Source organism: Siniperca chuatsi, linkage group LG21 (genome assembly GCF_020085105.1).
Source record: "Siniperca chuatsi isolate FFG_IHB_CAS linkage group LG21, ASM2008510v1, whole genome shotgun sequence".
Taxonomy (NCBI): Eukaryota; Metazoa; Chordata; class Actinopteri; order Centrarchiformes; family Sinipercidae; genus Siniperca; species Siniperca chuatsi.
In genome coordinates, this window is record NC_058062.1 from 876,696 (window position 1) to 903,580 (window position 26,885).

Here is a 26,885-nt window from a genome sequence, read left to right on the forward strand (position 1 = left end):
TCGCTTCATGTACATGTATAATATTCAAATGCTACACAGAAAAACTGAGTCCTACCTCATAATGCTAATAATGTAGCTGAGGAGTGACCGACCATGAGCCATGCAGACTGATGACCTCAGCAGGTGAGTTCACTGATTACCTGAAGGGGAGCTGGTCAGTGGGTGGAGTCTGGACATGAGTCCATGACACAAGGCTGAACACCTTTAGTCAATGAAAAACATCTAGAACCTTCTCTGCTGTGTCCACACTGGAAAATGTATCGAACAATATGCGTCCTGTCCTAAATACAGTCGATTCATGAGTGTGCTGTTGATGGACACTACTGTCCCACAATGCAACTGGAGGGGCAACTGGAAAGATCTTTAAAAATCTATTTTGTTGTCTGTTTGTCATTCTAAAGAAAATCATTTTCTGTTAGTATAAAATGGTTTAGTGGTGAAGTATGTTGATTTCTTAATCTTACTGCAAAAGCAGGACTACAAAAGATAAGTAGTCTATATAGTACTTCCTGTATAAAGTTAGTAACGTATGCAGTAAGGAAGTGGCATCCTTTGTCTTGCTAACAAGAAGGAGCAAACAGAGCGAGCTGTTTAACTTCAACATTTGAGGGAATCAAAATGAAAAATATATAACATCCATCCATCCATCCATTTTCTACCGCTTGGTCCCATTAGGGGTCGCGGGTGACTGGATATCCCAGTGACTTTGGGCCTTAGGCTACACCCTGGACAGTGGCCAACTCGTCATTAACACAGCACAGACAAGGACAGACAACCATTCACTCTCATTCATTCAATACGGGCAATTTAGAGTTATCAATTAACCTCATGCATGTCTTTGGGCGGTGGGAGGAAGCCGAGAACCCGGCCACGGTAACACGGGAGGACATGCAGACTCCACCCAGAGAGATTGTGTGATGTTGGTCTGGTCCGGGAATCGATCCCACGAACCCACCTAACTAGCTAACAGAAGCTAACCTGTCCGTCAACATTCCCCATTTACTTACTTATATAGAATAATTTTTTTTCAGGAAGTTCGTTCGATGTAAAGCTCACAAAACACTGGAACGATGCTTTTCACATCACTAATCTGCTGCTGTCGTCTTTAGCGTGAAGAACTGATGAATGAATAGTTCGGCCTCGGCAGCAGCTCGGTGGAACTTTAATTTGAAAGTGTCAGACGACAGGAAGTTTCAGGCCGCTGCCGTCAAGGTGCCCTTGAGCAAGTCGCTACTGAGAGAGACGAGACAGCAGCAGGCCGTCTGTCTGCTGCAGGTGTGTGTGTGTGTGTGTGTGTGTGTGTGTTCTGGGTAAATAAAGTCAAACAAACACAGACCCACCCACCTGGTGCCTCCAGGAGGACAAAACAAACCACACACTGTCGCACAGGTGTCCAACACGGCTAATCAATAAACTCAGATCAGATTAGTTTTGTGTGATTAGATTATTAGTTTTGTAAATTTTGTTTTGTTCGATTTTCTGATAAACAGTAAATAGAGCCTGTAACAATATGTTTTATTGTTTTACAACATTGAATCAAAGTAGATTTAACCTTTTTCACACTGACAGAAAAACAGCCTTTAAGGTCAAAGTGAAAACACGAGTGATTTAAATCATTTACAAATATATAGTATAACATATATATATATATATGTATATATAGTAATATATAGTATAAATATAAAGTGTCCACGCCCTCCCCGGCAGTACAGATGCACCCTTGGCAGCAGTTGCAGCCTTATAATAAAATCGTCCAGCGGGGGTGAAAACTTGCGGTAGCAGCATTAAACAGTTTCGAATGATGAACATTTTGGCCTCAAGCGTGTTGAACTCTGATGGCACCAGACACGCGCGGCTGTAGGCGCTCGGTGACGCCGTGACCAATCACAGGGCTAGTTGGTGAGCTGCTGTCAGTCAGAATAGCTCGGTGGCTAACGTGACGATAAGCCTCCGCAGCGTGTCAACAGCTGACGTCCTCCGGTCTCTGACTGAACCAGCGTCCACTCCGACAGAGGAGCCTCAGTAAAACCACGCTAGCTTCCTCCACGTTGGACTCTCCGTCCAATCAGAGCTCAGCTGCAACTAACGATTATTTTCATTATTGATTAATCCGACGATTATTTTCACGATGAATGGTTTAGTCTATAAAATGTCAAACAATAGTGAAAAATGCTCATCACAGTTTCCCTTCAAATAGCTTCTTTCGTCCAGCCGACAGAGACTCGTTACGAAGCTGGAAGCAGCGAATGTTTTGACATTTTTGCTTGAAAAATGACCGAAACAATTCATCAGTCATCAAATAGCAATTCATTTTCTTTCGATCGACTAGTCAATTAATCGACCAATCGCTGCAGCTCTACAGTTGCTGCGAGTTCATCTGTCAGAGCCCCCAGCTGATCCGACAGTCATCTGGTAGCTTTTGGAAATGAATGCGTCGACGTGAGTCAGTTTTATTCTGGTTTGTGAGGTGAAACCGCGAGATCTGACGACGACTTTCATCATCGATCAATCTGCCGACTGTCGTCTCGATTATTTATTCTTATATGAGAGAGAAAAGCTAAAACGATGAATGGATTACAGAGATCGTTTAGGATCCTGATTCATTAACAGTCTGACAGAACGCAACGGAGGAACAAACTGATCAGACTGACCTGAACATAAACCAGATGATTTCATTTTACAGCCATGAACAAACTGTGTGTGTGTGTGTGTGTGTGTGGAGCTGCAGTGGCTTTTTTTTCTACGACACCATTGAGGGTGAATTACGTCCCGACTCGCCCCTCCACCCCTCCCCCACAGCCGTCTGTGGTAATCAATGAGACTGAAATGGGATATGGTGCAGTAACACACACACACACACACACACACACACACACACACACACACACACACACTGAGCAGTTTATTACCCAGCAGTCTTTTCAGAGGTGGTACTCAGAGGTACTCTGATACCTCAGAGCAGAAATACTGTTACAAGTAAAAGTCCCGCGTTCAACATTTGACTGGACTGACAAAAGTATCAGCATCAAAATAAACTTAAAGTACCAAAAGTAAAAGTACTCCGTTGTGTTCATCAGGTATACTGCCGGGTATTTTAATATATAATACTACTTCATAATGAGATAGTTGATTATATTTTGTTTTAATAATCTGAATCTGTAAAGTAACTGAAGCCGTCAGACAAACGTAGGGAAGGAAAAATATTTCCTCTGAGATGGAGGAGAGTGGAAGCAGGAAGAGGCAGAAAATGGAAATACTGCAGTAAAGTACAAGTACCTCGGTTCTGTACTTAGTGCAGTACTTCAGTAAGTGTTCTTAATTACTTTCCAGCACTGGCACAGAATAAAAACCCAGTTCTCCTGTGAAGTATTTCTTTCTACTATTTATTTTAGTTACTAACACTGTGTGCAATTTTCCCATCAGCCATCACTGCAGCTGTACTGTACGTGTGTATATATACTGTATGTATATTTATATAGTGTACGTGTGTATATATGTGAACTAAAGCTGTGATTGCTGCACACGGCAGCGGCAGCAGCAGATCAGTCACATGCTGAGCTGCTTAGTATTGTAGTATTTGTACTTACTGAGCTCATGAGTCCCTCATCACAAACACACCCAGCCACCAACCAAACTCTGTACAATTTTCTGAGCATTTAACAAAGAGTAACTTAGCTGCTCAGGCTTCATCTCTCTGTAAATGTTCTCGTCCTACGTTATGATGTAAAAAGCCATTTCTTCATCTGAAATCAAAACAGTCCGTGGCCCCTTTTTTATTCCACTTCAGATTATTCCTCAAACAGCTGAGGATCATTCGAACAGATTCCTTCATATATAATCTGTTAAGCTTTTTGATTCCTCTGACCAGTTCCTGAAAACGACTTCTTTGAAGTATTTTGGGTATGTTTATGCACTTTTCACCAGCGAGTACACAGCGACGAGGGCCGGCACGCGGGAGAGGCTCCTGTCTGAGCGTCGGCCACCACCGCTCCCACATGCTGAGCTGCCGTGAAGCGACGCGGCGCTCCAGCGTGGTGAAAAGACGGCGTGGAACTGCGAAACGACCTGCTGCGGAGCGTGAAGGCGGCCTAACGTGACGAGGCGTTTCCCGCAGCGGGGAGAACAATGATGCAGCGGCTTTTGTGCTTTTTGTCCCAAAGCACAGAATATCTCTTCTCTTTCTCTTGAAAATCTACCTGCTTTCTGATGTTTCTGATTTTTCAAGGAAATGTAGTCTTCAGATTTACGAACAGGCCTGAACTAACCACGCTGCATCTGCCTGTAATACTTCTGCAGACTCGGTCTGATGACGCCGCACTCAGCTTTGAAACAGATTTCACAGAGCTGGAAGCGGCTCGCAGGAGCCGGCCTGCAGAGTCTCTGCAGGGTTTACTGGAGGTTTCCTGCCGCCTTCAGTCACATTCACAGCGTTCGCTCAGACTCGTGTGGACTCGGAGCTGCTCGGGGGTGAAGCAGCAGTGAGGAGGAGGAGGAGGAGGAGGAGGAGGAGGAGAGCAGCCAGCGTCACTGTGATGTGGACGATTACATAAAAATATAATTATTACTACCGAGCTGCGGCTGCATGATACAGCAGCATCTGTTACCGGCAGGATTACGTGCACCGGCTTTCACTCCAGTGATCCAACATGGCCGACAGGAGGACGGATTCATTAACGACCAAAAACATCACGTCTCCTCTGTGGCGTCTGTCTCACACAGACAGAATAATGATGGAGGGAGAGAAGAAGGTATAGACGATGAAAAGGAGAAGTGCTAGGTGGATGGAGGAAAGCTGAAATGAATAATGAATAAAGAATGGAAGAGAGGAGAAGGGGGAGGAAGGGGTGGAGGAAGGAAACAAGAAGTTGGAGGATGGAGGAAAACTGAAAGAGAGAAATGGGAACCGGTGAAGAAGGACGGCAGAGGGAAGAAGGGATGAGGAGAGCTGGAATTAGAGATTAAAGAAAAGATGGGGAGGAAGTGATGGATGGACGAGGGGAGGGACGGATGGAAACAGTCGTCAGGTTTCATCCAAATGAAGCTCAAAGTTGCACCGAACTGGCCTCCACCCGCTGCTGCGAGAACACCAGCTGATTGGCTGATGGAGCCGATCCTCCAGCCGCTGCCGTTAAAGCACCGCAGAAGAAGAAGAGGACGCGGCGAGACGACGTCACTAAAAGCTCAGACGATGGAAACATGACGCTTCATGTGTTCATGTGAGGAAGGCTCCAGCCTCCTCTTCCTCCACACAGCTGATGCTCTCAGCTCTTCGTGACGTCAGCAGTTACTCGCTCCGGCTGCTTCCTGTTTCCAACAGCGCCCACGCCTCGGACAGGAAGCTCTCAGACGTTCATGTTTCCATCGTGGGGAGAGGGAGGAAGAAGAGCACGAAAAGACAAGAAGAGACGGAAGCTGAAGTAATGTGGAGAAGACAGGATGGAGGATGGAGGATAAGGTGATGGCAGGATGATGGAGGGAAGCTGAAATGGGAGACATGAAGGATGGTTGGAGAAAGGAAAAGAGGGATGGTGGAGAAATGGTGAGAACAATGAAAAGAAGGGAGAGACGGAGGACGAAATGAGGAAAGAAAGAGAGAATTAAGAGGCAGTCAGGAGGACAGGATGGTGGAGGGGTGGAGGACAGCTGAAGAGATGGAGGAAAGAAAGAGTGTGAAACATGTAAAAGAAGTGATGGATGCAGACGGACAGCAGTGCGGTAAACTGAGCCTGTCACTTCTAATGCACACACACACACACACACACACACACACACACATTCTGCTGCTGATTTATTGATCAGGTTCAATCAATCTGAGCCCCAAACAGATTATCAGGGAAATGAATTCATAAAAACATCCAATAAACCGACAGGCTTCTCCTCTGCCTGACGCGAACCCGGCTGAACCCGGGTGGTGGCGGCGCGGCAGGAGGCGCGTGGAGCTGCTGCAGAGTTTGAGCAGCTGATGTGACACCCCCCCCACCCCCACCCCCCACCCCAAAATCCCACCACAATCCGCCCAAACCGCCAGCATCAGCTGTTCGCTCAAAGCTCAAAAACTCTGCGCCGCGCCGCGCACCGCACGCGTCACAGCCTCCAGTCTCACCCGACGCAGAGCCGCACGGTCAGAAAATGGGTGAGGCTTTGGTACAATGAAGGGTCCCACCTGCAGCCCCCCCCCCCCCTACAGGAGCGGGCGGAGCGGCAGGAAACACGCGGAAAAGCAGCCGATGAAGCCGCATCCTCCGCTCCACCTGCACCCTGCTTCACCCATCCAGCCGCGTATCGATCCCCTCTCCGCCTGATCGGCACGTTCCCACATTCACGCGGCTCTGTCAGGGAGGAGGCGCGCGCTGGCTGCAGTTTGCGGCCTCGGAAAAAAAAAAATCACTGCATTTTGTTCCGCGGCTCATTTCAGAGTCAGCTCTCCTCCTCCTCCTCCTCCTCCTCCTCCATCAGGTCACCCAGGCACGCATGCACGGCCAAATTAGCATGGACAGGAGCGTTTTTATTTTCTAAGGCAGTTTTCCCATCATGCATGCGGCGCTGCACGAGCAGGGCCTCTGCGTCTAAAGCCGCCGACACGCGCTCAGATATCGCTCATTCGAGGCGGAAAATGCAGAAAACGCAGGCGTCCGGGCTGACGCCGCGGCTTCGCCTCACAGCCAACCGCACAGCCGCTCACACCGAGAGCTGGATCCGCTCAGGGTCCGAGCAGAGCCTCCATTTCAGGCTCTGCGGCCGCGTCCACACCACTCTGTATTCACAGCATGAAGCGCTCCGCGCCGCAAACCTGCGCAGAGACACGACGGCGGCGCGGATGTGGCTTTCAGCAACTTTCATCGCCCCGCGGCTCCGCTCGCATCCGGCCGAAGCGGAGAGGCGGCGAGGCCGGGGAGCAGGAGGAGGAAGGGGGGGGGGAGGAGGAGGAGGAGGAGGTGGTGCAAACATGGAGGCCAACATGGATGGAAATAAAGAGGAAAAAAATGAGCTTACACTTCGCAGTTCCGCCGTACGGTCCTTCATGGTGTCGCCGCGCCGAGCTACCTGCTAGAAAACGGAGAATCGGCCCTGGTCCGGGAGGGGAGGGGGGGAGGTTTCCAACACCGCGTCGTTCGTCGTTTTGCGCTCCGAGATCCCCCAACAAGATTCCTTTCCTGTTTGTCCTCCTCTTCGTTTTTTCGCCTCTTCTTCAGCTCCCCTGAACAGCGGAGACAGAGATGGAGGGAGGAACAGCGCGGTGTGACGCGTCTCCGCCTTCTGCTGCTGCTTCCTCTGAGCTGCTTGTTATCCGCGCGGTGACGGCGCGTTCAATCCCTCCTCTGCGGTTTCTTCTGGTTTTAAATCGCGCCTCTCCGCCGCTCTGGCTCAGGCTGGCCCCCCTTCGGTCCGCGGCTTTCTCCTCTTCCTCCTCGGTGCGGTCGCAGTGTGGCCCCGCAGCGCGCAAAGCAGCAGCAGCAGCAGCCCGGCAGGAAAACCGACAGAGAGAGAGAGAGGGGGAGGAGGGGGAGGAGGGGGGAGGGGGGAGGAGGGGGGAGGAGTGTGGTACTGATGCTGCAGAAAAAGAGAGAGGAGGGAGGGAGGAGAGGGGGGGCGATGCGGAGGGGATGGAGAGCCAGCGCGCAGGCGTCAACTCCCTCCACCCTCCATCTCTACCTGCTGCTGCTGCCTCCCCCCCCCCCCTCCTCCCCCTCCTCCCCCCGCAGCAGCAGGGAGGTGTGTGTTTGACTCATATATGTATTTAAAAAGGAACAGCTGAACAGTCGCTGTGACTTTTCCTGCAGCTTCTTTCACAACTTCAGTTCCTTTGCACAAAATATCATCAATAAATAAATGATGATGTCTTATAATATAATATAAGATAAGACTTCATTGATCCCTGCAGGATATAAACACATTAATGCATCAATAACTATAATCCAATAATATGATAATACATATTATTACTTTTACTCTCGGTGCTTTAAACACATTGTGATGCTGATGGATGCTTTGAAGGCAGCTCTTTGACTGAAGCTCCGGTTGCTTTCTGGATCGTTTCATTTCTAATTATTGGCTGTAATTTAAATAAAAACACTTTAAAAATGTATTAACGACGAGAGTTACGACCATGAGAAAACACAACTGCATCAACAAATGTCGCGATACCGGTTTGTGTCGGACTGCAGCTGATGATGCTTTTCATTCTGGATCCATCTGCCGATTCTTTTCTCCGTCGATCCGTCGATCGATCGATCGGTTTGGAGAAACGCCGTCACGACGACCCAGAGCCCAAAGCGACGCCTTCACCGTGTCGTTTTCAGGCGTGTGCAGCGACATCAGAGCAGAAGATGATTCAATCTGGAGTTTGTGGTTTTAGAGTTGTTTTATTTTGAAATCTCTTGTGCATCCATCATTTCTTTCTCGCGTACTTCGTTTGGTATAAATAAAAACTCATAAGTCCAAAGAGAGACACAAAAACTCACAAAACCTGGACTCACCTGTTGCTTGTTCCTCTGAAGGTCGGCTCTGCTGCAGTCGGACGACGGCGGAAATTCGCGACGGGAAATGTACGCAACGTGATTTCGGTCGGTTTTAACGTTTTATGATTATTTTAGAGGTTTGTCTTTCTTTGAAGTGTTTTTCCCCTTTTTGAAACATGAACACACACACACACACACACACACCTTTATCACCTACCTCAGGTGACCTGAGCCGAGGTTCGATCCCACGGCTCCACGTCGCTGGCCGGAGTCCTTCCCCGCTGGACCGTCTTCAGTACTGATGAACACCAACAACCGGAGAGACAAAGAAGATCAGACTGAGAGGAACCTGCAGCAGATCCACCTGGAGACAAAACTGCTTGTCTCATCATTTAGAAGTAAATCCAGATCATCCTGTCCTGATGGTCTAGTGGTCAGGACTCCTGGTTTCCACCCAGGTGGTCTGGGTTCAAGTCCCGGTCTGGGAGAAGCTGGTGTAGCTGCTCCTTTTTTCGTTTATTCCAAGTGAAGAAGAAAAGATTTGAATCCACAACTTCTCTGTTACCGAACCTGATCCTGAACCAGCAGAGACCAGAACTTTCTGAGCTACGAAGATCAGACTGAAGGAGGAATCTGCAGAAATGAACCTTCATCAACCTGCATGAAAACCTGGATCCTGGATCAGGACCGATACTGCACCAGTTGAAGCTAAAAGTGTAGTTTTTCCATGTGGACCCTGGTGGGAGCTGTCAGCGATGTTCTTGTCCCACAGGGTCCAGGGGTCTGGTTCCTGGTTCATACCCAGGTGGTCTGGGTACATTTCCTGCTGTGGGCATCGTTTGGAGCTTTGAAGTGAATCACTACAGACGGACTTTCTGGACTTTTCAGGGTTGTGAATACGATGAACTGTCGCAGCACCCCTGCGTTCTCTGTGGACTAGTGGTTAGTGGTCCTGCCTGTTCCCCTGAACCGCCTGGGTTCACTTCCCGCTGTAGGAAGAGACGGTGCTGTTTTATGTTCAGAAATCCTGATTGATGGATCGTTTAAACTCACGCAGCTGACAGGAGACGCAAAGATGTTCAGCACTTGAACCGAGTTCTGCTGGTTCATACTGAACCGCTGAATCTGGAAACATGTGAGCTGTAACACTTTCACAAGTGTTCGATGCCACAAATGTGCACGTTGAGCGCGGCGCGAGCAGGGGTGTCCAGGAGCGCCCCGTGATCCTGAACTGTGATCGACTGTAGTCCGGTCCGAGGCGGGACCTTAGTTCGTGTTTTGTTGTTGTCTTGTAGATTTAAAGTTTTGCACAATTCTGTCAATAAAATATTTTGCTCACAGTCTGTTTTATTTTTGGTGCTTCTCTTTATCCTTTAAATGAAAACTTTACAGGAATAAGAAACTGTGAGATTCTGTAAAGTTAGTGATTAAAGTAGATATGAGTAGTGAAGAAATGGTAAATTAATGCTATTCCAACGTGTGTGTGTGTGTGTGTGTGTGTGTGCGCACTTCCTGCCACCACAGTGAAAAGCTCCGGCCTCGCCGCCGGTCACCGGGCGCCGCGAGAGAGATGATTTAGAATAATTGCGTAGATTTCACAGCGTGGTCGAGTGTGTATGAAGTAAGTAAACAAAACGTTCTGACTTTGAAATGAGTCACAGCTGAATATTATTGTAAAGTTATCAGAACTCACTTTTATTGAAAAACCAGAAACGCCTGGTTTGTTGATGCAACCTAAGTTATTTTCTTTAACTGCTGATTATTAATATTGTTATTGTTGATGATTGTTGACACTTTTTGATCCAGAAGGTTATGGAAACATCTTCCAAACAGTGGTGAGCGTTGTTAAATTACAGATTTATCTCTGAGGGAAAGCTCTGTGACTCTGGAGGACCAAAACTGCCAAAATTACAACATAAATAAATGACTCAATAAATAAATAAGATAAAAAATAAATGTAGGCATTAATTAATTTATAAAACGTGACATATGTGGATATTTCTCTTTTAATTTGCTTCTGTATTTATTTACCTTTGTATTAATTCCACTATTTTTTTACTTCCCCTTTTAAAATATTTTCTCCGTAAAACTTGATCCAGATCAGAGTCGGGGCCGGCCGGCTCAGCGGTCACCGGCACGGCAGCGAAGCCCCTTTAGCCGATCTATACACTGATGTCGATCGGCCGATCGGTGAAAAGTTGACCCCATGACACGCGCACACGCAGAAATGCGTAAAGAAATGTAAAAAGAAAATATATATAAATAAATATGGAAACAAATGGGGGGAAACGCAAAGGGAAATAATACAGAAATAAATAAAAATGAATAAATTAAATGGGAAAGTGAATAAATTTATACAAAGGTAAATAGATACAGAAGAAGAAAGAAGAATTAAAACAGAAATATCAATTCATGACACATTTTATAAATAAATGAATGCCTACATTTTTTAAATATTATTGTTGGTGCATTTAATGGCATATTAATTTATTTAGTGAGTCATTTATTTATTTTTGATTTTGGCAGTTACGGTCCTCCATTTGTGAGACTCACAAACTGATGCTAACAAACGGGAGTTACCGTCGCTTTCTGTGATGTTTCTGTCGCTTAAAACATCTACACGAGGAAATAAAAAGGATGTATGTTCTTACAAAGCGGTTTAAATACAGACGTTTCTTCCCTGATAATAATTCAGACATTTCACCGTCCTGTTAAACCTGCAAGGACAGACCAGACGTGGTGAATTATTGATGAAACAAGATCTCCGATTGCCTTCAAGATCAGTTCAAAGACCGCCAGAAAAAAAAAAAACCCTCTCTCCTCCTCGTCCCTGAGAGTCAAACATCTGTCCAGTCTGTAGAAACTGAATACAAATGACGACATTTGAGAGATCGTTTTTCCGTCTCGAGCGAAAAGATTTGGATAAAGATTTGAGAAAGGAGTGAAAAACGAGGGACAGTGAGGATGAAGAAGGGGGGATTTCCTCCGGGCGTCCAGCCAACCTGCCACAGCCTCCAGAGTTCATCTCAACCATTAAAACTCCATTTTAAAATCTCAAGGCTGTGGTTAATAGCAGCTGGCCTCATATATCACTGCTACCACACACACACACACACACACACACACACACACACACACACACACACACACTAAACCTCGTATCTCCACACAGAGGCCGTCCGTCTCCAACAGGAAGTCAGGAGTGTGTTTTCAGATTAAAAGCTGTTTTTGGGGTCAGACAGGATCTCGTTGTGAGTCGGGGTCAGAGAGCAGCCTGAAGGTGTTACCTGAGTCCAGGTCCAGGTCCAGGATCAGGTCCAGTCTGGGACTTAGTGGTCTGAGCAGGTCTGGTTTTTAGTTTCAGGCTGAAGGACGTCGGAGGAAGGAATCGAACCTGTGACCTTCCAGTTAATGGAGTTTAACCTCACTGCTATTTTAATACAGACGCTGTGTGTGTGTGTGTGTGTGTGTGTGTGTGTGTGTGTGCGCGTGTGCGTGTGTGTGTTAATAAGTGGAGAATAGAAAGCAAATCAGTGATGTGTGTTCATAGTGGTGCAACAGCGATACAGTAATGTAGCAGCGGTGGAAGAAGTATTCAGATCATTTACTTCAGTAAAAGTACTAATACCACACTGTACAAGTAAAAGTCCTGCACTGAAAATGCTACTGAAGTAAAAGTATGTGAGTATAATCAGGAAAATGTACTTAAAGTATAAACAGACTGTGGGCAAAATATTTTATTGACAAAATTGTGCAAAACTTTAAATCTACAAGACAACAACAAAACACGAACTAAGGTCCCGCCTCGGACCGGACTACAGTCGATCACAGTTCAGGATCACGGGGGGGGGGGCGCTCCCTGGACACGCCCCTGCTCGCGCCGCGCTCAACGTGCACATTTGTGGCATCGAACACTTGTGAAAGTGTTACAGCTCACATGTTTCCAGATTCAGCGGTTCAGTATGAACCAGCAGAACTCGGTTCAAGTGCTGAACATCTTTGCGTCTCCTGTCAGCTGCGTGAGTTTAAACGATCCATCAATCAGGATTTCTGAACATAAAACAGCACCGTCTCTTCCTACAGCGGGAAGTGAACCCAGGCGGTTCAGGGAGCAGCCAGGACCACTAACCACTAGTCCACAGAGAACGCAGGGGTGCTGCGACAGTTCATCGTATTCACAACCCTGAAAAGTCCAGAAAGTCCGTCTGTAGTGATTCACTTCAAAGCTACAAACGATGCCCACAGCAGGAAATGTACCCAGACCACCTGGGTATAAACCAGGAACCAGACCCCTGGACCCTGTGGGACAAGAACATCGCTGACAGCTCCCACCAGGGTCCACATGGAAAAACTACACTTTTAGCTTCAACTGGTGCAGTATCGGTCCTGATCCAGGATCCAGGTTTTCATGCAGGTTGATGAAGGTTCATTTCTGCAGATTCCTCCTTCAGTCTGATCTTCGTAGCTCAGAAAGTTCTGGTCTCTGCTGGTTCAGGATCAGGTTCGGTAACAGAGAAGTTGTGGATTCAAATCTTTTCTTCTTCACTTGGAATAAACGAAAAAAGGAGCAGCTACACCAGCTTCTCCCAGACCGGGACTTGAACCCAGACCACCTGGGTGGAAACCAGGAGTCCTGACCACTAGACCATCAGGACAGGATGATCTGGTTTTACTTGTAAATGATGAGACAAGCAGTTTTGTCTCCAGGTGGATCTCCTGCAGGTTCCTCTCAGTCTGATCTTCTTTGTCTCTCCGGTTGTTGGTGTTCATCAGTACTGAAGACGGTCCAGCGGGGAAGGACTCCGGCCAGCGACGTGGAGCCGTGGGATCGAACCTCGGCTCAGGTCACCTGAGGTAGGTGATAAAGGTGTGTGTGTGTGTGTGTGTCCATGTTTCAAAAAGGGGAAAAACACTTCAAAGAAAAATAAATCTCTAAAATAATCCTAAAACGTTAAAACCGACCGAAATCACGTTGCGTACATTTCCCGTCGCGAATTTCCGCCGTCGTCCGACTGCAACAGAGCCGACCTTCAGTGGAACAAGCAACAGGTGAGTCCAGGTGCGTCGAGCTAGCTGGCTTGATGAAAGCCAGCTAGCGAGATGAGTTTTTGTGTCTCGCTACATTATCTCTCTTTGGACTTATGAGTTTTTATTTATACCAAACAAAGTACGTGAGAAAGAAATGATGGATGCACAAGAGATTTCAAAATAAAACAACTCTAAAACCACGAACTTCCTGCACAGACTTCCTGGTCATATTTCTAAAAGTGTCGCCTCGGGCCACTGACAACTAACATGAAACACTCAGCTAGAAACTTGTGATATCTACTTTAATTACTAACATTACAGTATCTTACAGTTTCTTGTTTAAATATAAATTTATAGACCGACCGATCACAGCACAACCGAGTGGCACCGTGCAGATGTAATATAAAGCGTCCGTACTTTATGGGGGGGGGGGGTCAATCAGATTCAGGCCATTCCCTGGACACGCCCCTGCTGCTCCATCTTATTCGTTGCCCCACGATACCTCGCATGAATTATGGGCGTGATTTCCTGGTTATTCCTTTCACTGAACCGGCGCCTGTTAGCCGGATGTTTTAGTTTTATGCTACTTATACTTTGCAGGTGAAGATTTAAAAAACCTATAATGAGCACATAAAACACAATCCATTGTTAGACATCGTAGAAAAGGTTTCAGTCGTAGTCGTCTGGACACTGTTTTCAGAATCAAGACGTTTCGGCTCCCATCCGGAAGTCATTCTCAATTGTGAAAATGGTCTGAGAACTCAGAAATTTAAGCTACTCTGTGTTGCATAAGCCCCGCCCTCAGGAAGGAGTCTACCTGAGTATCTGTTGATTAGCTAGTTTCACCTGAAACTGACCTAATTGTTTCCATGATGGCCCAGTAATCAGTAATCAGGCCTGTTGTTTTCTGGCTGCACCTCCCTCATCACTGTTAAGTTCCTGATTAGCATGTGATTGGCTTGACCACTGTGTTAACACACTGTGGTAAACTTTGGGCAAGTTGAATCTCAGACCACCATTTCTGTTCAAAGAGGGTTTTCTTTTTCACAAAAATGGCTTCTTTGACTCCTCTTTCAAACCAACTCTTCTCTCTACTTGACTCTTCACCTCGCTGTCTTCAAATGTGCGGTTTGTAGCTTTTAGATCGCAAATGCACGCGCTCTGTAATCCTGAGTTAGCGTGTCGTCTGTGCTGATAAAGTCTTTCGTGAAGTGGCTGTTTGGTCTCACCTATGTACCGTTCTTTGCAGTTTTCCTCACTGCACTGAATGGAGTAAACTACATTGCTCTGTTTCTGTGTGGGCATCTTGTCCTTAGGGTGAAGAGTTTCTGTCTTAAAGTGTTGCCTGGTTTAAAGAAGACAGGAACATCGTGCTGTCTAAAGATCCTTTGTAGTTTTTCAGACAGTCCAGATACATAAGGGATGGAGATGCCGTTCCTTCTTGGTTCTGTTTCCCTTTTGTCCTGTTTTTTTAACTTTGTTGAGAGCCCAAGTAGGATAACCACAGGCTGAGAGAGCACTCTGGACATGCCTTTCCTCAAAGGCCTTCCTCAAATCTTTTCTACGAAAGAACACTCCTGGACGAATGAGGGACTACACCGTCCCATTGCTAGACAGTAAATTAAACCACCCAACAGTTTAAAAAAAGTATAAAAGTAGGTCAGCTGCAGCCAGTGACACTATTAAAATCTTACATGTTATTGCATCGATAATAATAATAATATTCTGTGTGAATGTCCCTCTCAGGCCTCCGTACCTCCTGATCAGACCTTCCTCCTCTTCGTCACCAGATAATCCAGCTCACAGCTTCCTCCTGATTCACTATCGACACGTCACAGGAATCAACATGTAAATCGTCCGATGGCCGGAGGTTAATACCACGACTCAGCGCTGATTGATGAGTCAGACCTTCTCCGACCAATCAGAACGCAGAGAGAACGAGCTGACAGTAAACCTCAAGCTGCTTTTAAAACACATCATTTTCTTTCGAACTGCAGTCGAGCTGAAACAAATCTCTTTAATCAATAAAACCATCGTCAGAAAATCAAGAAGAATTTTAATAATTGATTAAGTGCCTAAGTCCTTCACACTCTCCTTATTTGCAGCATAAACAGCGATGGAAAAATTCGACTTTAAAAGCAGTAAGTTCTGCAAATTTGACCAAAAGGAAAAATCCTTTTTACATGTGTTTGTGTGGAAATTACCAATCAACACTCTTTAGTTATTGTGTGTGTCTTTGCTGTTATGAACTCTATTTTCTCTGTGGTGTTTTATTGCCTGTAAACTGTGTAAATGGGCCAAAAAAGAAAACTCGACGGACTAAAACTGGTAAAATAAAGCTTTAAAAATCCAAAACTGTCCACAAACAACCAGAATATCCTTTGATAATGCTGATAAATCCTGCTTCATAACAGGAAGTGTTTTTATGCCTTCAGGATTTGTTCAGTGTAACATCATTTAATAACGTCAATAACTTGTGTGCACAAAATATTATCTTGTGTGCATAACATGTAAAAACAAAAAGCTCGAGGGCTCCATAATTAAACAAGGGGTCGTTCTGCATAATGAGGACTTTGGATCCTTTAAGTACATTTTTCTGGTAATACTTATGAACATTTTGAATGCTGTTGTCTGTTTTAACACAACATTTAAACAACTTTTAATGAAGTATTTTTACATTGTGCTTCTGATACGTGGAATTTCAAATATGTGTTCTTCAAATATTTTTCTGCATCAGCAGTGAATAACTGACTGTTCATTGTGGTGTGTGTGTGTTTGTGTGTGTGTGTTTGTGTGTGTGTGTGTGTGTGGTTGCATGTAGGTGTTACACAGCCAGCAGTACTTTTAACTGTTTCAGTTAAAAGGACTGCTGACAATGATTTCTACAACTGCTACTAACATGCATACTTCTGCTTCCTACTAGAACTACTACCGATAGCAGTATTAATACATATTAATAGCAGTATTAAAACGTATTATTAGCAGTATTAATCCTACTGCTACTGCTGCCGTCATCACTGCTGCATGCCCCTTTTTATTAGCGTTTTCTCACAGAGGGTTTCTTTCATCAGGCTTTCTGAAAAGCTAAAACATGATGTATCTACTGCCCTACTGGACAAGTAACCTTTGACCGTTTAGCTCATTAACCAACAAAAAACAATGATTATGTTGTACAACACTCATGGGTGCATGTTTCAGCGTTTTATTCCTGCACACAGTAATGTTATTGACAGGAATGTGAAAAACTGAGTGCAACATCACGAAGGTCTTCCAGGAGAGACTGTCTGAAAATGTGCTCTGTTAACCACATTTGTACAATTCACCGAGTCTCGCTCCTCTCTATGACAGCAGGCTTTTCACCCGGTCTTCCAGCGTGGAGATGTGGCCAGTGACTCACACTTTTGACCTTAGATGTGGTTGGATTACATGCAGACTAGTTTTATTTGAAGTATACTGAGGCCTTGACTTGAGTTTACAACAAAGAAACAAATTCTACAAAGATCAACGTCTAACTTCAACCTGCTGAAGCTCTAAGAGTCGGGCCGACCGATGTGGTGATTATATCTCCTTAGACAATCTTTACAAATGTTTTACTGGTGTGTGTGTGTGTGTGTTTACAACGAAAAATAAAACACTTTAATTGCAACAAGCATGAAGAAGTACTGGCATAGCTAACAACTTTTCTTTGCTCCTCAAACAACTAGAACAGCAAATACGTCTAATCTAAAACAGCACAGCAGTGATATAATTAAAGGAAATTCAAAGAAAGGAGCTGCCGTGAGCCCCATCAGCCTCAGGACCCGACCTCCCTGAACCCCAGTGGTCCTCCCGGTCCTCCTTCATGTAGCCCATCATGCCCTCGTGGCTTGGCGAAGCAAGGTACTGCTCACACAGTGACCCCTGCAGGCTGGGAGCGCACTCTGCAGACAGCTGGACGAAAAGGGAGCCGTGTTTCAGCCTGAACTTCTTGGTGTTGTGGCCCGTCGTGGGGATGAGGTTCACCCGCCCCAGCAGGTCGTCGTCCCAGCGGTTGTCCCGGTCCCAAACCTCGAAACGGACTTGCCTGTGGAGGGAATACAGAGATATTACATCATATACTTATTAGCACCCCCCCCACACACAATGTTTATTACACACCAGAGAGGATTTGTGCCGTTAAAGAAATTGTTTTGGGAAACACGTTTCTCTTTCACGCTGAGAATCAGATGTTCAGACTGAGGCCACTCTCATGTCTGTACACTGAATATAAAGCTACAGCCAGCAGCTGGTTAGCGTAGCTTAGCATAAAGACTGGAAACAGGGGGAAACAGCTAGCCTGGCTCTGGTCAAAGGTAACAAAATCCTCCTACCAGCACCTCTAAAGCGAATTGATTAACATGTTATATCTCTTTTGTTTAATCCGTACAAAAAGTGTGAAAATTGACATGTTGTAGTTTTACGGGGTTTTTTATGTTTCAGACTATTTCTGCCAATTTTCTGAAGTCTCCGGTAGTTTCCTGGCAAACTCACAGTGATGACGAGACGTCCTAACTCCCAGTAGGGAGTTCCTCTTTGTGCAGCTAAATCCTGGATTTTCTGACCCCATGTGGAGTGCGGGAGCATCCACACCTCATCCACCCCCACCCTCAACACTGGCTGGGGTCCTGAGTCCCCTGCTCAGGGGGGTGGATACCTGCTGTACTCTGTCTGTATCCACTAACCTGCTCCTGAATGTCAACAAGACAAAGGAGTTGATTGTGGATTTCACCAGAAAGCGGGACAGGAGCTACCAGAGGGTGAAAAGCTTTAAATACTTGGGGGTCCACGTTACGGACATCCTGGTTAAGAAGACACACCAGAGACTTTATCACCTCAGGCGTCTGCAGGATTTTAGACCTTCCCCCCGACCTCTGTCAGGTCTCGGCTGTAGACATTTTATTTGAGATTATTTTAGATCAGATTAGAAGAGATTCGATTCACTCACTTTCTGTGCCGTAGGTTGACGGTTTCAAAGCGAATGAGGTAGTTCCAGGAGGGGAAGTCGTTGTTCCAGATCACTGGTGTTGTGGCTCCTTGATTACCGTAGAAAACCTTAACGTATCCGTCTGTCTTGGAGAAATTGTCTCCCCACAGCCCTTCGGCTCGGACCACCGTCACGTTCATCCGGGCCACGCCGATCTCGGTAGGGCAGCAGTTGGAGTTGACCATGCGGTGTCCTCTACACTGACATGCACAGTTCTGGTTCTGGCTGCCGATCTTGCAGCTGGCCGGGCACCGGAGCGGCTTGGCACTTTTGCGGATGTAGTCGCTGATGGCGTCACGTAGGCTGGACTTCAGGACGGGGTTGTCTTTCACCTACAGAACAGAAGCAAAGAATTTATTGGGGATGAAGAATGTGGATTTTGAAGTTCCCTTTCCTGCTGCAGACCCTTTACCTCCAGACAGCGTTCTCCACTTTCCAGTACAACCAATCAACAATCACTCAACATTGTTATCAGTTTGTAGGCATCATAGAGAGCAGAAATCCAGCTCCTTTTCCAAGCTAGCCTCTGTTCCACTAGTCTCAGCCCAACAATGTGTTTTCTCAAAGGCATCTAGTTTTGTACTTGCTGATAAAATTTGAGTATGAGTGTGAATTTGAGTCAAGAAAAGATTTTCAGATTAAATAATTTTTTGTTAGCATTGAACAACTACATCTCCCATGAGTCTGCGTTAACTGACTGTTCACTAAGCCCCGCCCCCCTTAGTTACTTTTGCTAACCTGTCAATCTTTCTTTTCTCACACGGCACATGATGATGGTGGCAGATTTACCATCAAAATTTATAGTAATTTTTAAAGCAATGAGTCCATGATTTCAGACAAAAGCAGCTTCTCACTTTTAGCCGACGACAATTTTACTAAAATGAAACTGTTGGTGGCCAATTTGATCAGCTGTGGCTAGTTAGCTAATTAGGCTAACATTAGCTCCTTGAGTTGGTTGAAAACCAGCTGACTTGTTCTAAAATAAGAACCCAGCAAAGGGGTCTTAAATATGCACTTGATATCATGCTAACAGACTGAGGCTAAAGCTAACAGGTCCCGGGTAAAAAGTCATCCTCTCCATCAGTTGCTAATCCATGTAGAAGACATGGAAATAAAGCAACAGCATTGTTTTTGTATTGCAGCTGGTTAGTCCTATTCTATAAATATGAAAAATGTAAGATCAGACTGTTATTTCATGCTAACAAAACCCTGTGTGGCTGTTTAGCTTATACTTTCAAACTGTATGTTTCACTTTTAACGTTAATTCAATTAAATTTTATTTATATAGCGCCAATTCATAACAGAAGTTCTCTCATTGCATCTTTCGCTGCGCAGAGGATTGTGGGTCAGAATAGCCAGAAAAGCATGCTGGCTTGGATACTGCGAAATGCGACCGGACGCAGTAGAACATCCTAGTATTTCTGGCATATTGCATTTGACATACTGTGTATTGGGACATACTAAATATTTTTAATGGCATACTAAATAGTGTGGTAGCATTAGTATTGGAACGCACAGTACCAGGGGAGGTAAATTAAGACTTGACTCCTGAAAACGGTTTGAACATTTGGCATGAAGCCTTTTTTTGGAACGTAATTGGCTAGTAAAATGCATCCCAAGATGGAGCTCGGTCACTAGACTTAAATTAGACACAGGAACAAAACCAAATCATAATAAGGACAAAAAACTGTAAATAACAAGCTTCAGACTTAATTTGTTCCTTACCAGGAAGTGCAGGGGGCTGATCTGGTAGGACACCAAACCTGGGACCCTCCTCAGGGAACTGAGCCACTTCTTGTACCCTGCGACACCACTGGGGGTGAACAGGAGGTCCCCAACATCTCCGTCCCCTCCCAGAACGTCGGTGGTCCGGTCGGAGAAGGCCTGGCTGAAGGTTGATCCAGTTTTTAGGCTCTTGCTCTTGGCATGGCAGAAGCTGGAGGCTGCACTGACGTCGATGCCTTTGATGGTCACGCTGGCCTCGACAGACAGGCAGTTGCTAATAGTGTGGATGGACAACTTGCTCATGGCGGCCTCGCAGGTCCGGATGGCGGTGATGGAGTGGACTCGACCACCAAGTTGAACCCTGCGGATGAAGTGGGTCCCATAGACGGAGATGAACTGTTGGAAAGCCAAAGTGTTCTTGTGGTCGTAGGTGGAGGGAAGGTTCTTCAGGGAAACCTCAAACTCCTTACTCAGTGGAGGGCGGGAGTGAAGACGGAAGCTGAAGGTAAAGAAGCTTATTATTCACCAAAAGTACTCCACTGATTAATCACTGCACTCATCACATTCAGTGCAGCAGAACCCGAAATATCGTCTTCTTTATTCCACACATTCTTCTTCCTCGTCAAAACTTGGTGCCTACATTACCCACAATGCAACTCGCCTGCCAACAGTTGGTTTGCAGATCGGGGTGTGTTATGCTAGTAGCGGCTAATGTAGCCTGGAGCCTCTAGCCTGCAGCAGAGATGAGCAGCGGGCTGCAGAGGTCTGGTGAGCTCACTTCACCACAGCCCCAACCGACGCTGACTCAACTCCTCTGGAGACACTGAAGGCTTTATACTACTTTAAAACATGCAGTAGAACTCCCCGACTCTGCGTCACCTTTAAAATGTTCTGATGTCAACAATGAAGGGGAAGTTGCGTATGCCACTCCCCACAGAATAGTTGGGATCGAAGGGAGAATGTGTGCACCTGTACGGAAAGTCTTATCCAGGCTTACAAAAATGACTTTAGAGCAAAACAACCTAACCTCAGTTCCTCTCAGTACTCACGTGTAGTATTTGCATTGGAAGTCGTGGGTGGTGTAGGAGAACTTGTCTTTCCTGCTGCGGCTCTCCGCAAACTTTGATGAGAAGGAGTGTGATCCTCCGACTGCAAACCCGCCGAGTCCAGTGACACCAAGGCCCCTCTGAGTCACATCACAACAGGCACAATGAACAATTTCATACATAGTCCCACCTGTGCCGTCAGCACTCTGTACATTGCTCTGCGATGCGGTCACATAGCGAAATATAGAATTTAAACGTTACATACAGATATTTTGAATGAGTGCTGAGGTCACAGATGGGGCGACTGCTTCCTATTATTATCCCAATTCCACCAAAATAATTACATAAACCTCCCACCTTCCAGCTCAATCCGAGAGATGAACTCGTGTCTTTCATGACCGACTGGCTGGACTCGAAGATCTTACTGCTCAGACTGCGCCGGCAGTGCACCTGAGGCCAGAGAGGATGCTGGGTAATGCTGTACACCATAACATGGCCATGTTACACTTAATTTACATTACAAGGCCTCACAAGCTCATCAGTACAACACTGCCAAAAACATCCTTCCAAGAATCCTCCTTTTATTAATATTTATTAATGAATCTTCAGTCAGTCAAAGTGATGTGTTTTCACTGACCTTGATCTGCCAGTCCAGGACCGACACTGGGAGTTTCTGGGTCTGTTTGAAGAGGAAGCACAGAAAACAGTTCATCATCAGCGTAGTGATGCAGGAGCAGTAAGTAGAAAGTGTAACACAACTAACCAAATATTTTAGAACTGGCTTTAAATGCAACTTACAAGATTTTACTTTTATATTTTAAGTGCGTTTTGCTGATGATGCTTACATACTTTTACTTCAGTAAGATTTCGAAAGCAGGACAGAGTATTTCTATATTGTACCATTGCTACTTTTACTTAAGACGGTGTCGTCCCTCATTCGTCCAGGAGTGTTCTATCATAGAAAAGGTTTCAGTCGTAGTCATCTGGACCCTGTTAGCATATGATAGGCGTGACCAAGGTGCGCCAATCATATGCTAATCAGGTACTTAACAGTGATGAGGGAGGTGCAGCCAGAAAACAATAGACCTGATTACTGATTACTGGGCCATCATGGAAACTATTAGGTCAGTTTCAGGTGAAACTAGCTAATCAACAGATACTCAGGTAGACTCCTTCCTGAGGGCGGGGCTTATGTAACACAGAGTAGCTTAAATTTCTGAGTTCTCAGATCATTTTCACAATTGAGAATGACTTCCGGATGGGAGCCGAAACGTCTTGATTCTGAAAACAGCGTCCAGATGACTACGACTGAAACCTTTTCTACGATACTTTTACTTAAGTAAAATACATGACAACTTCCTGCACCACTGAGCGGCTCTGACCTGGTTGAGGAGGTGGTTGCGGCACACGGTGCAGTTCCCCCGGACTCCTCCGACCATGAAGTTCTTGACGTCGACCACGCTGGCTCCACTGGTCTGCATCTTCACCACATCGAAACCTTCACCGGCCAGGTTGTGACCCGGTACAAACGGGGCCTGCTGACACTCCGTGAAGGAGCTGGTCTGGCAACCCAGAGACCAAGGGAGGAAGAGGAGGAGGAGGAGGAAGAGAGGGGAGGAGGAGAGCATTGTAGAGCTGAAAGAAAAGAGGTGAAGAAGAGACAGACTGCTGTAAAAACGGCGTGATACACAGAGAAAGAAGGACAAAGACACTTTCCCCTGTATCTTGATAAATACATATTTAACCCTTAAATGCATCCCTGAGGTCTTAGAGACCTTGGGCCACATTACAACCGTTCATTTGATTCAAATACGGCCTCAACTCCCTTTTACCCGATCTGAGATCTGAGCAATGTTCTTTGCACAGTACACAAGTAGCGAGTAAATCGCGGGTTATGTTGCGTTTTTCTGTTTGGTGGCACTGTTGTATCTCTGATAGCATGAATGAATGAATGAATGTAGCATGGTAGTGAGCAGTTACAGCAGCACGACATGCACAGTACAGCACAGTAAATGTCTCGGCATCTGTAACCGGCCTCTTAAGACCAACGTAAGAACGTTTGGCTTTAAGAGTTAAATTAAAATCTGATGACAAACGGCAGCACTTTCCGACAAATACACGTTCTTTAGATGAGACACTGCAGTCGTCAGCGAATCGACTCATTTCCAGCTGGACTCAAACTGGGATTACACGGCCAGTGTCTCAAACCACAAAGCGACCAGGACGCCACAAATACTTTTAATACGTTTTGACTTGATATCTCATATTTTTTACTCTTCCTTTATTTTATCATCAGCAACTGTTTTCAGCTCTTTTCCCGGTGGAACAACTATGTACGAACTTTCTTACTTAAAAGCAAAACTTTGGTCTTTTTAAGTGAAACTTATGAGATGGTAAGTAATAATTTTAACTTATTTTCTATCTCAGAATGTTTTATTTCTTATCATTATTAACTTTTCACTGTTTCCTGCTTATAACGAGCTTCCATACATTAAAGTCAGGCAGACAAATTGTCTCTAAACTGATCTGAAATCTGAAAAAGATAATTTTGATTTTGGGTCGAAATCCTTCTTTCTTCAGCCATCTGAAGCGTTTCTTTCAGAGGGGATCATTACATCTGTTAATCGATCAATCAGTCACGGAGGTTTTTTTTACAGTTCTTGAATGAAGCAGAAGATAAACAGTTCATAAAAATGATTTTGATTACTCTTTAAAGGTAATGAAGTTCTTTTACCTTCAGAAAGCTGATGCTGTTGACGATGAGGAGAGAGTCCTGATGCTGAGTCCTGATGAGTCCTGATGAGTCCTGATGCTGAGTCCTGATGAGACCTGATGCTGAGTCCAGATCAGTGAAGTCTGATGTGTGCGAAGCTGCTGTGGCTGACTTTAAAAACACTTACTGAGACATCATTGTGTCTCAGAGTGTGATCACACCTCCAGATGCTCTGAATGCTGCTCCGCTTTAACTTCCCACAGTCATAAACACCAGGACACCTTCATCGGAGTTTCACAAGAAAAGTCACTTTGAGAGAAAAAGGGTGTTTATTTTTTTTAGAAAAAATATTATGATATGAAGTTGTACTTTTATGAGAAAAGTTATAATATGTTGAGAAAAAAGTAAGTTTGGAAAGTCATAATATTACCCAAAAAAAAGTTGTAATTTTATGAGACAAATCATAACGTTTAGAGAAAAAAGTCACAATGTTTTGAGTAAAAAATCTAAATATTTAAAGATAAAGTTGTGATTTCTGAGGGAAAAGTAGTATTTCAAGAGAAGTCTTATTGTTTTGGGAAAAAAGTCTTAATTTTATGAGAATAAAGTTGGAACATTTTGAGAAAAAAGTTGTAATAGTTTTAGAAAAATACCATCTCGAGATTAGAAAACATGTTTAAGCATCTCCACAGTCGACACTGAACTGCTACTGCTGATAAAAAAGTGTTTATTAGTGAAACTCTCATGTGAACGAGTGCAACTGCCTTCTTCTTCTTCTTCTTCTTCTTCTTCTTCTTCTTCTTCTTCTTCTTCTTTCTTCTTCTTCTGTCAAACCTGTAATCACCTGAGGAAACAGACTCAGAGCCAATCAGATGGTTTCAATGTACGTTTAACATCATCGTGCGTGTGCGTGTGTGTGTGCGCGTGCGTGTGTGTGTGTGTGTGTGTGTGTGTGTGCGTGTGTGTGTGTGTGTGTGTGTGTGTGTGTGCGTGTGTGCGTGTGTGTGCGTGCGTGTGTGTGTGTGTGCGCAGGAAGCCGTCGTGTTTAAGTGACAAACAAACTTCAGACTCAGCGGAAAAGTTGCAGCGGAGGTCACACTGTTGTCACGACTCTGTAACCACGGCAACTTCTGCTCACACACACACACACACACACGCACGCACGCATGCACGATGATGTGAACTGAAGTGGGAAGTGAAGTGCTGTGAAGTCAACTAAAGCGAAATGAGGTAAGCTGAAGTGAACTGATGTGACATGAACTAAAATAAAGTGACATGAACTGACATGACGTGACATGACGCAAAGTAAGTGAAGTGAAGTGATGTGAACTAAAGTAAAATGAAATAAAATGAGGTGTAGTGATGTGAACTGATATAAACTGAAGTGACAAGAACTAAAATGAAGTGACGTGAACTGACATCAAGAGAGGGGAAGTGACATGACGTGACATGACGTGACATGACGCGAAGTGAAGTAAAATGAAGTGAAGTGATGTGAACTAAAGTAAAGTGAAATTAAATGAGGTGAAGTGATGTAAACTGAAGTGATAAGAACTAAAATGAAGTGACGTGAACTGATGTGAAGAGAGGGTAAGTGACATGACGTGACAAGACGTGACATGACGCAAAGTGAAGTAAAATTAAGTGAAGTGATGTTAAGTCAACTAAAGCGAAATGAGGTAAGCTGAAGTGAACTGATGTGACTTGAACTAAAATGAAGTGACATGACGTGACAAGACGTGACATGACGCAAAGTGAAGTAAAATTAAGTGAAGTGATGTTAAGTCAACTAAAGCGAAATGAGGTAAGCTGAAGTGAACTGATGTGACTTGAACTAAAATGAAGTGAATGAGTGACAAGCGTGACATGAACTGAAGTAAAATTAAGTGAAGTGATGTAAAGTCAACTAAAGCGAAATGAGGTAAGCTGAAGTGAACTGATGTGACTTGAACTAAAATGAAGTGACATGACGTGACATGATGTGAACTGAAGTAAACTAAAGTGAACTGATGTGACGTGAACTAAAATGAAGTGATTGTGATGTGAACTGACATCAAGAGAAGAGACAAGTGACTTGAAGTGACTTGACGTGACATGAAATAATGTAACATGATGTGAACTGACATGAGTGATGTAACCTGACGACATAAAATGAAGTGAAATGAAGTGATGTGACATGAAGCTAAAGTGCTATAACGTGATGTTTTGTGACTTGAAGTGATGTGACAGAAACTAAACTCAAATGAGATGAAGTGAAGTGGTGTCATGTGAAGTGACAAGAAGTAAAGTGAAATGACGTGTAATGACGTAAAGTGAAAGCAGTTAACGTGACTTGAAGTCAAGCCTCATGACATTAAATGCAGTGAAGTAATGTGATGTGACACGAAATGACATGACATGAAGTCGACTGAAGTGAAGTGTGGTGAAGTGACATCAAATGGCTAGAAGTGAAGTGACTTGAAGCGCAGTTAAATCGGCTGCTGTGTGTATTTTGTCCCTCTCCGGCTGCCATCCTGCTGCCACTGCAGTAACTGCAGTGACTCCTCAGCATCCTGTCAGCACACACACACACACACACACACACACACACACACACACACACACACACACACACTCACACACACACACACACACACACACACACACACACACACACACACACACACACACACACACACACACACACACTGCTGACTACACACAGCATAATGTGTCTAGACAAAACACTTCACTATAGGAAACCTGTTTCACCTCACAACAACAACAACAACAACAACAACAACAACAACAAATCTAACTCTGCTTTCCTTCCTCCTCCTCCTCCTCCTCCTCCTTCTTCGTCTCTTCTCTGTATAATTCAGACCAGCTTTACTGACAGTTAATCACAGTTTTACCAGAGCGGGTTGTTTAAA

General features: G+C 44.9%; 2 protein-coding genes and 2 non-coding genes across 4 annotated transcripts in view; 1 reads left to right on the forward strand and 3 right to left on the reverse strand.

Moving 5' to 3' along the window:
- Positions 1 to 7,489, reverse strand: part of stx1b (syntaxin 1B) — a 67,039-nt gene extending 59,550 nt beyond the window's left edge. The window contains exon 1 of the mRNA XM_044181526.1: positions 6,994 to 7,489. Coding sequence (XP_044037461.1) covers positions 6,994 to 7,023 — 30 coding nt within the window. The 5' untranslated portion in view covers positions 7,024 to 7,489. The remainder of the gene's footprint in view (positions 1 to 6,993) is intronic.
- Positions 7,490 to 8,871: 1,382 nt separating this feature from the next.
- Positions 8,872 to 8,947, forward strand: trnag-ucc. The gene has a single exon. It is a non-coding gene; the product is annotated as a tRNA-Gly (tRNA).
- Positions 8,948 to 13,042: 4,095 nt separating this feature from the next.
- On the reverse strand, positions 13,043 to 13,118 carry trnag-ucc. Its single transcript has one exon. It is a non-coding gene; the product is annotated as a tRNA-Gly (tRNA).
- A 3,558-nt stretch (positions 13,119 to 16,676) lies between these two features.
- prf1.3 (perforin 1.3) lies at positions 16,677 to 24,254 on the reverse strand. The gene is made up of 8 exons (XM_044181506.1): positions 23,995 to 24,254; positions 22,643 to 22,895; positions 21,898 to 21,939; positions 21,618 to 21,710; positions 21,264 to 21,400; positions 20,215 to 20,713; positions 18,451 to 18,821; positions 16,677 to 17,550 (listed from the first exon to the last, which is right to left on the reverse strand). Exons 2-8 carry the CDS (start codon positions 22,886 to 22,888, stop codon positions 17,247 to 17,249), a joined length of 1,692 nt encoding a protein of 563 aa, XP_044037441.1. The 5' UTR covers positions 22,889 to 22,895; positions 23,995 to 24,254; the 3' UTR covers positions 16,677 to 17,246.
- Between the last annotated feature and the right edge of the window lie 2,631 nt (positions 24,255 to 26,885).

Excerpts from the sequence above, each read along its gene's own strand:
- prf1.3 (XM_044181506.1), bottom strand. The coding sequence starts at position 22,888 with ATGCTCTCCTCCTCCCCTCTCTTCCTCCTCCTCCTCCTCTTCCTCCCT. Across the intron at positions 21,711-21,897 it reads TCCTGGACTGGCAGATCAAG|GTGCACTGCCGGCGCAGTCT; the intron begins GTCAGTGAAAAC and ends CTCTGGCCTCAG. Across the intron at positions 21,401-21,617 it reads CTCTCGGATTGAGCTGGAAG|AGGGGCCTTGGTGTCACTGG; the intron begins GTGGGAGGTTTA and ends GATGTGACTCAG.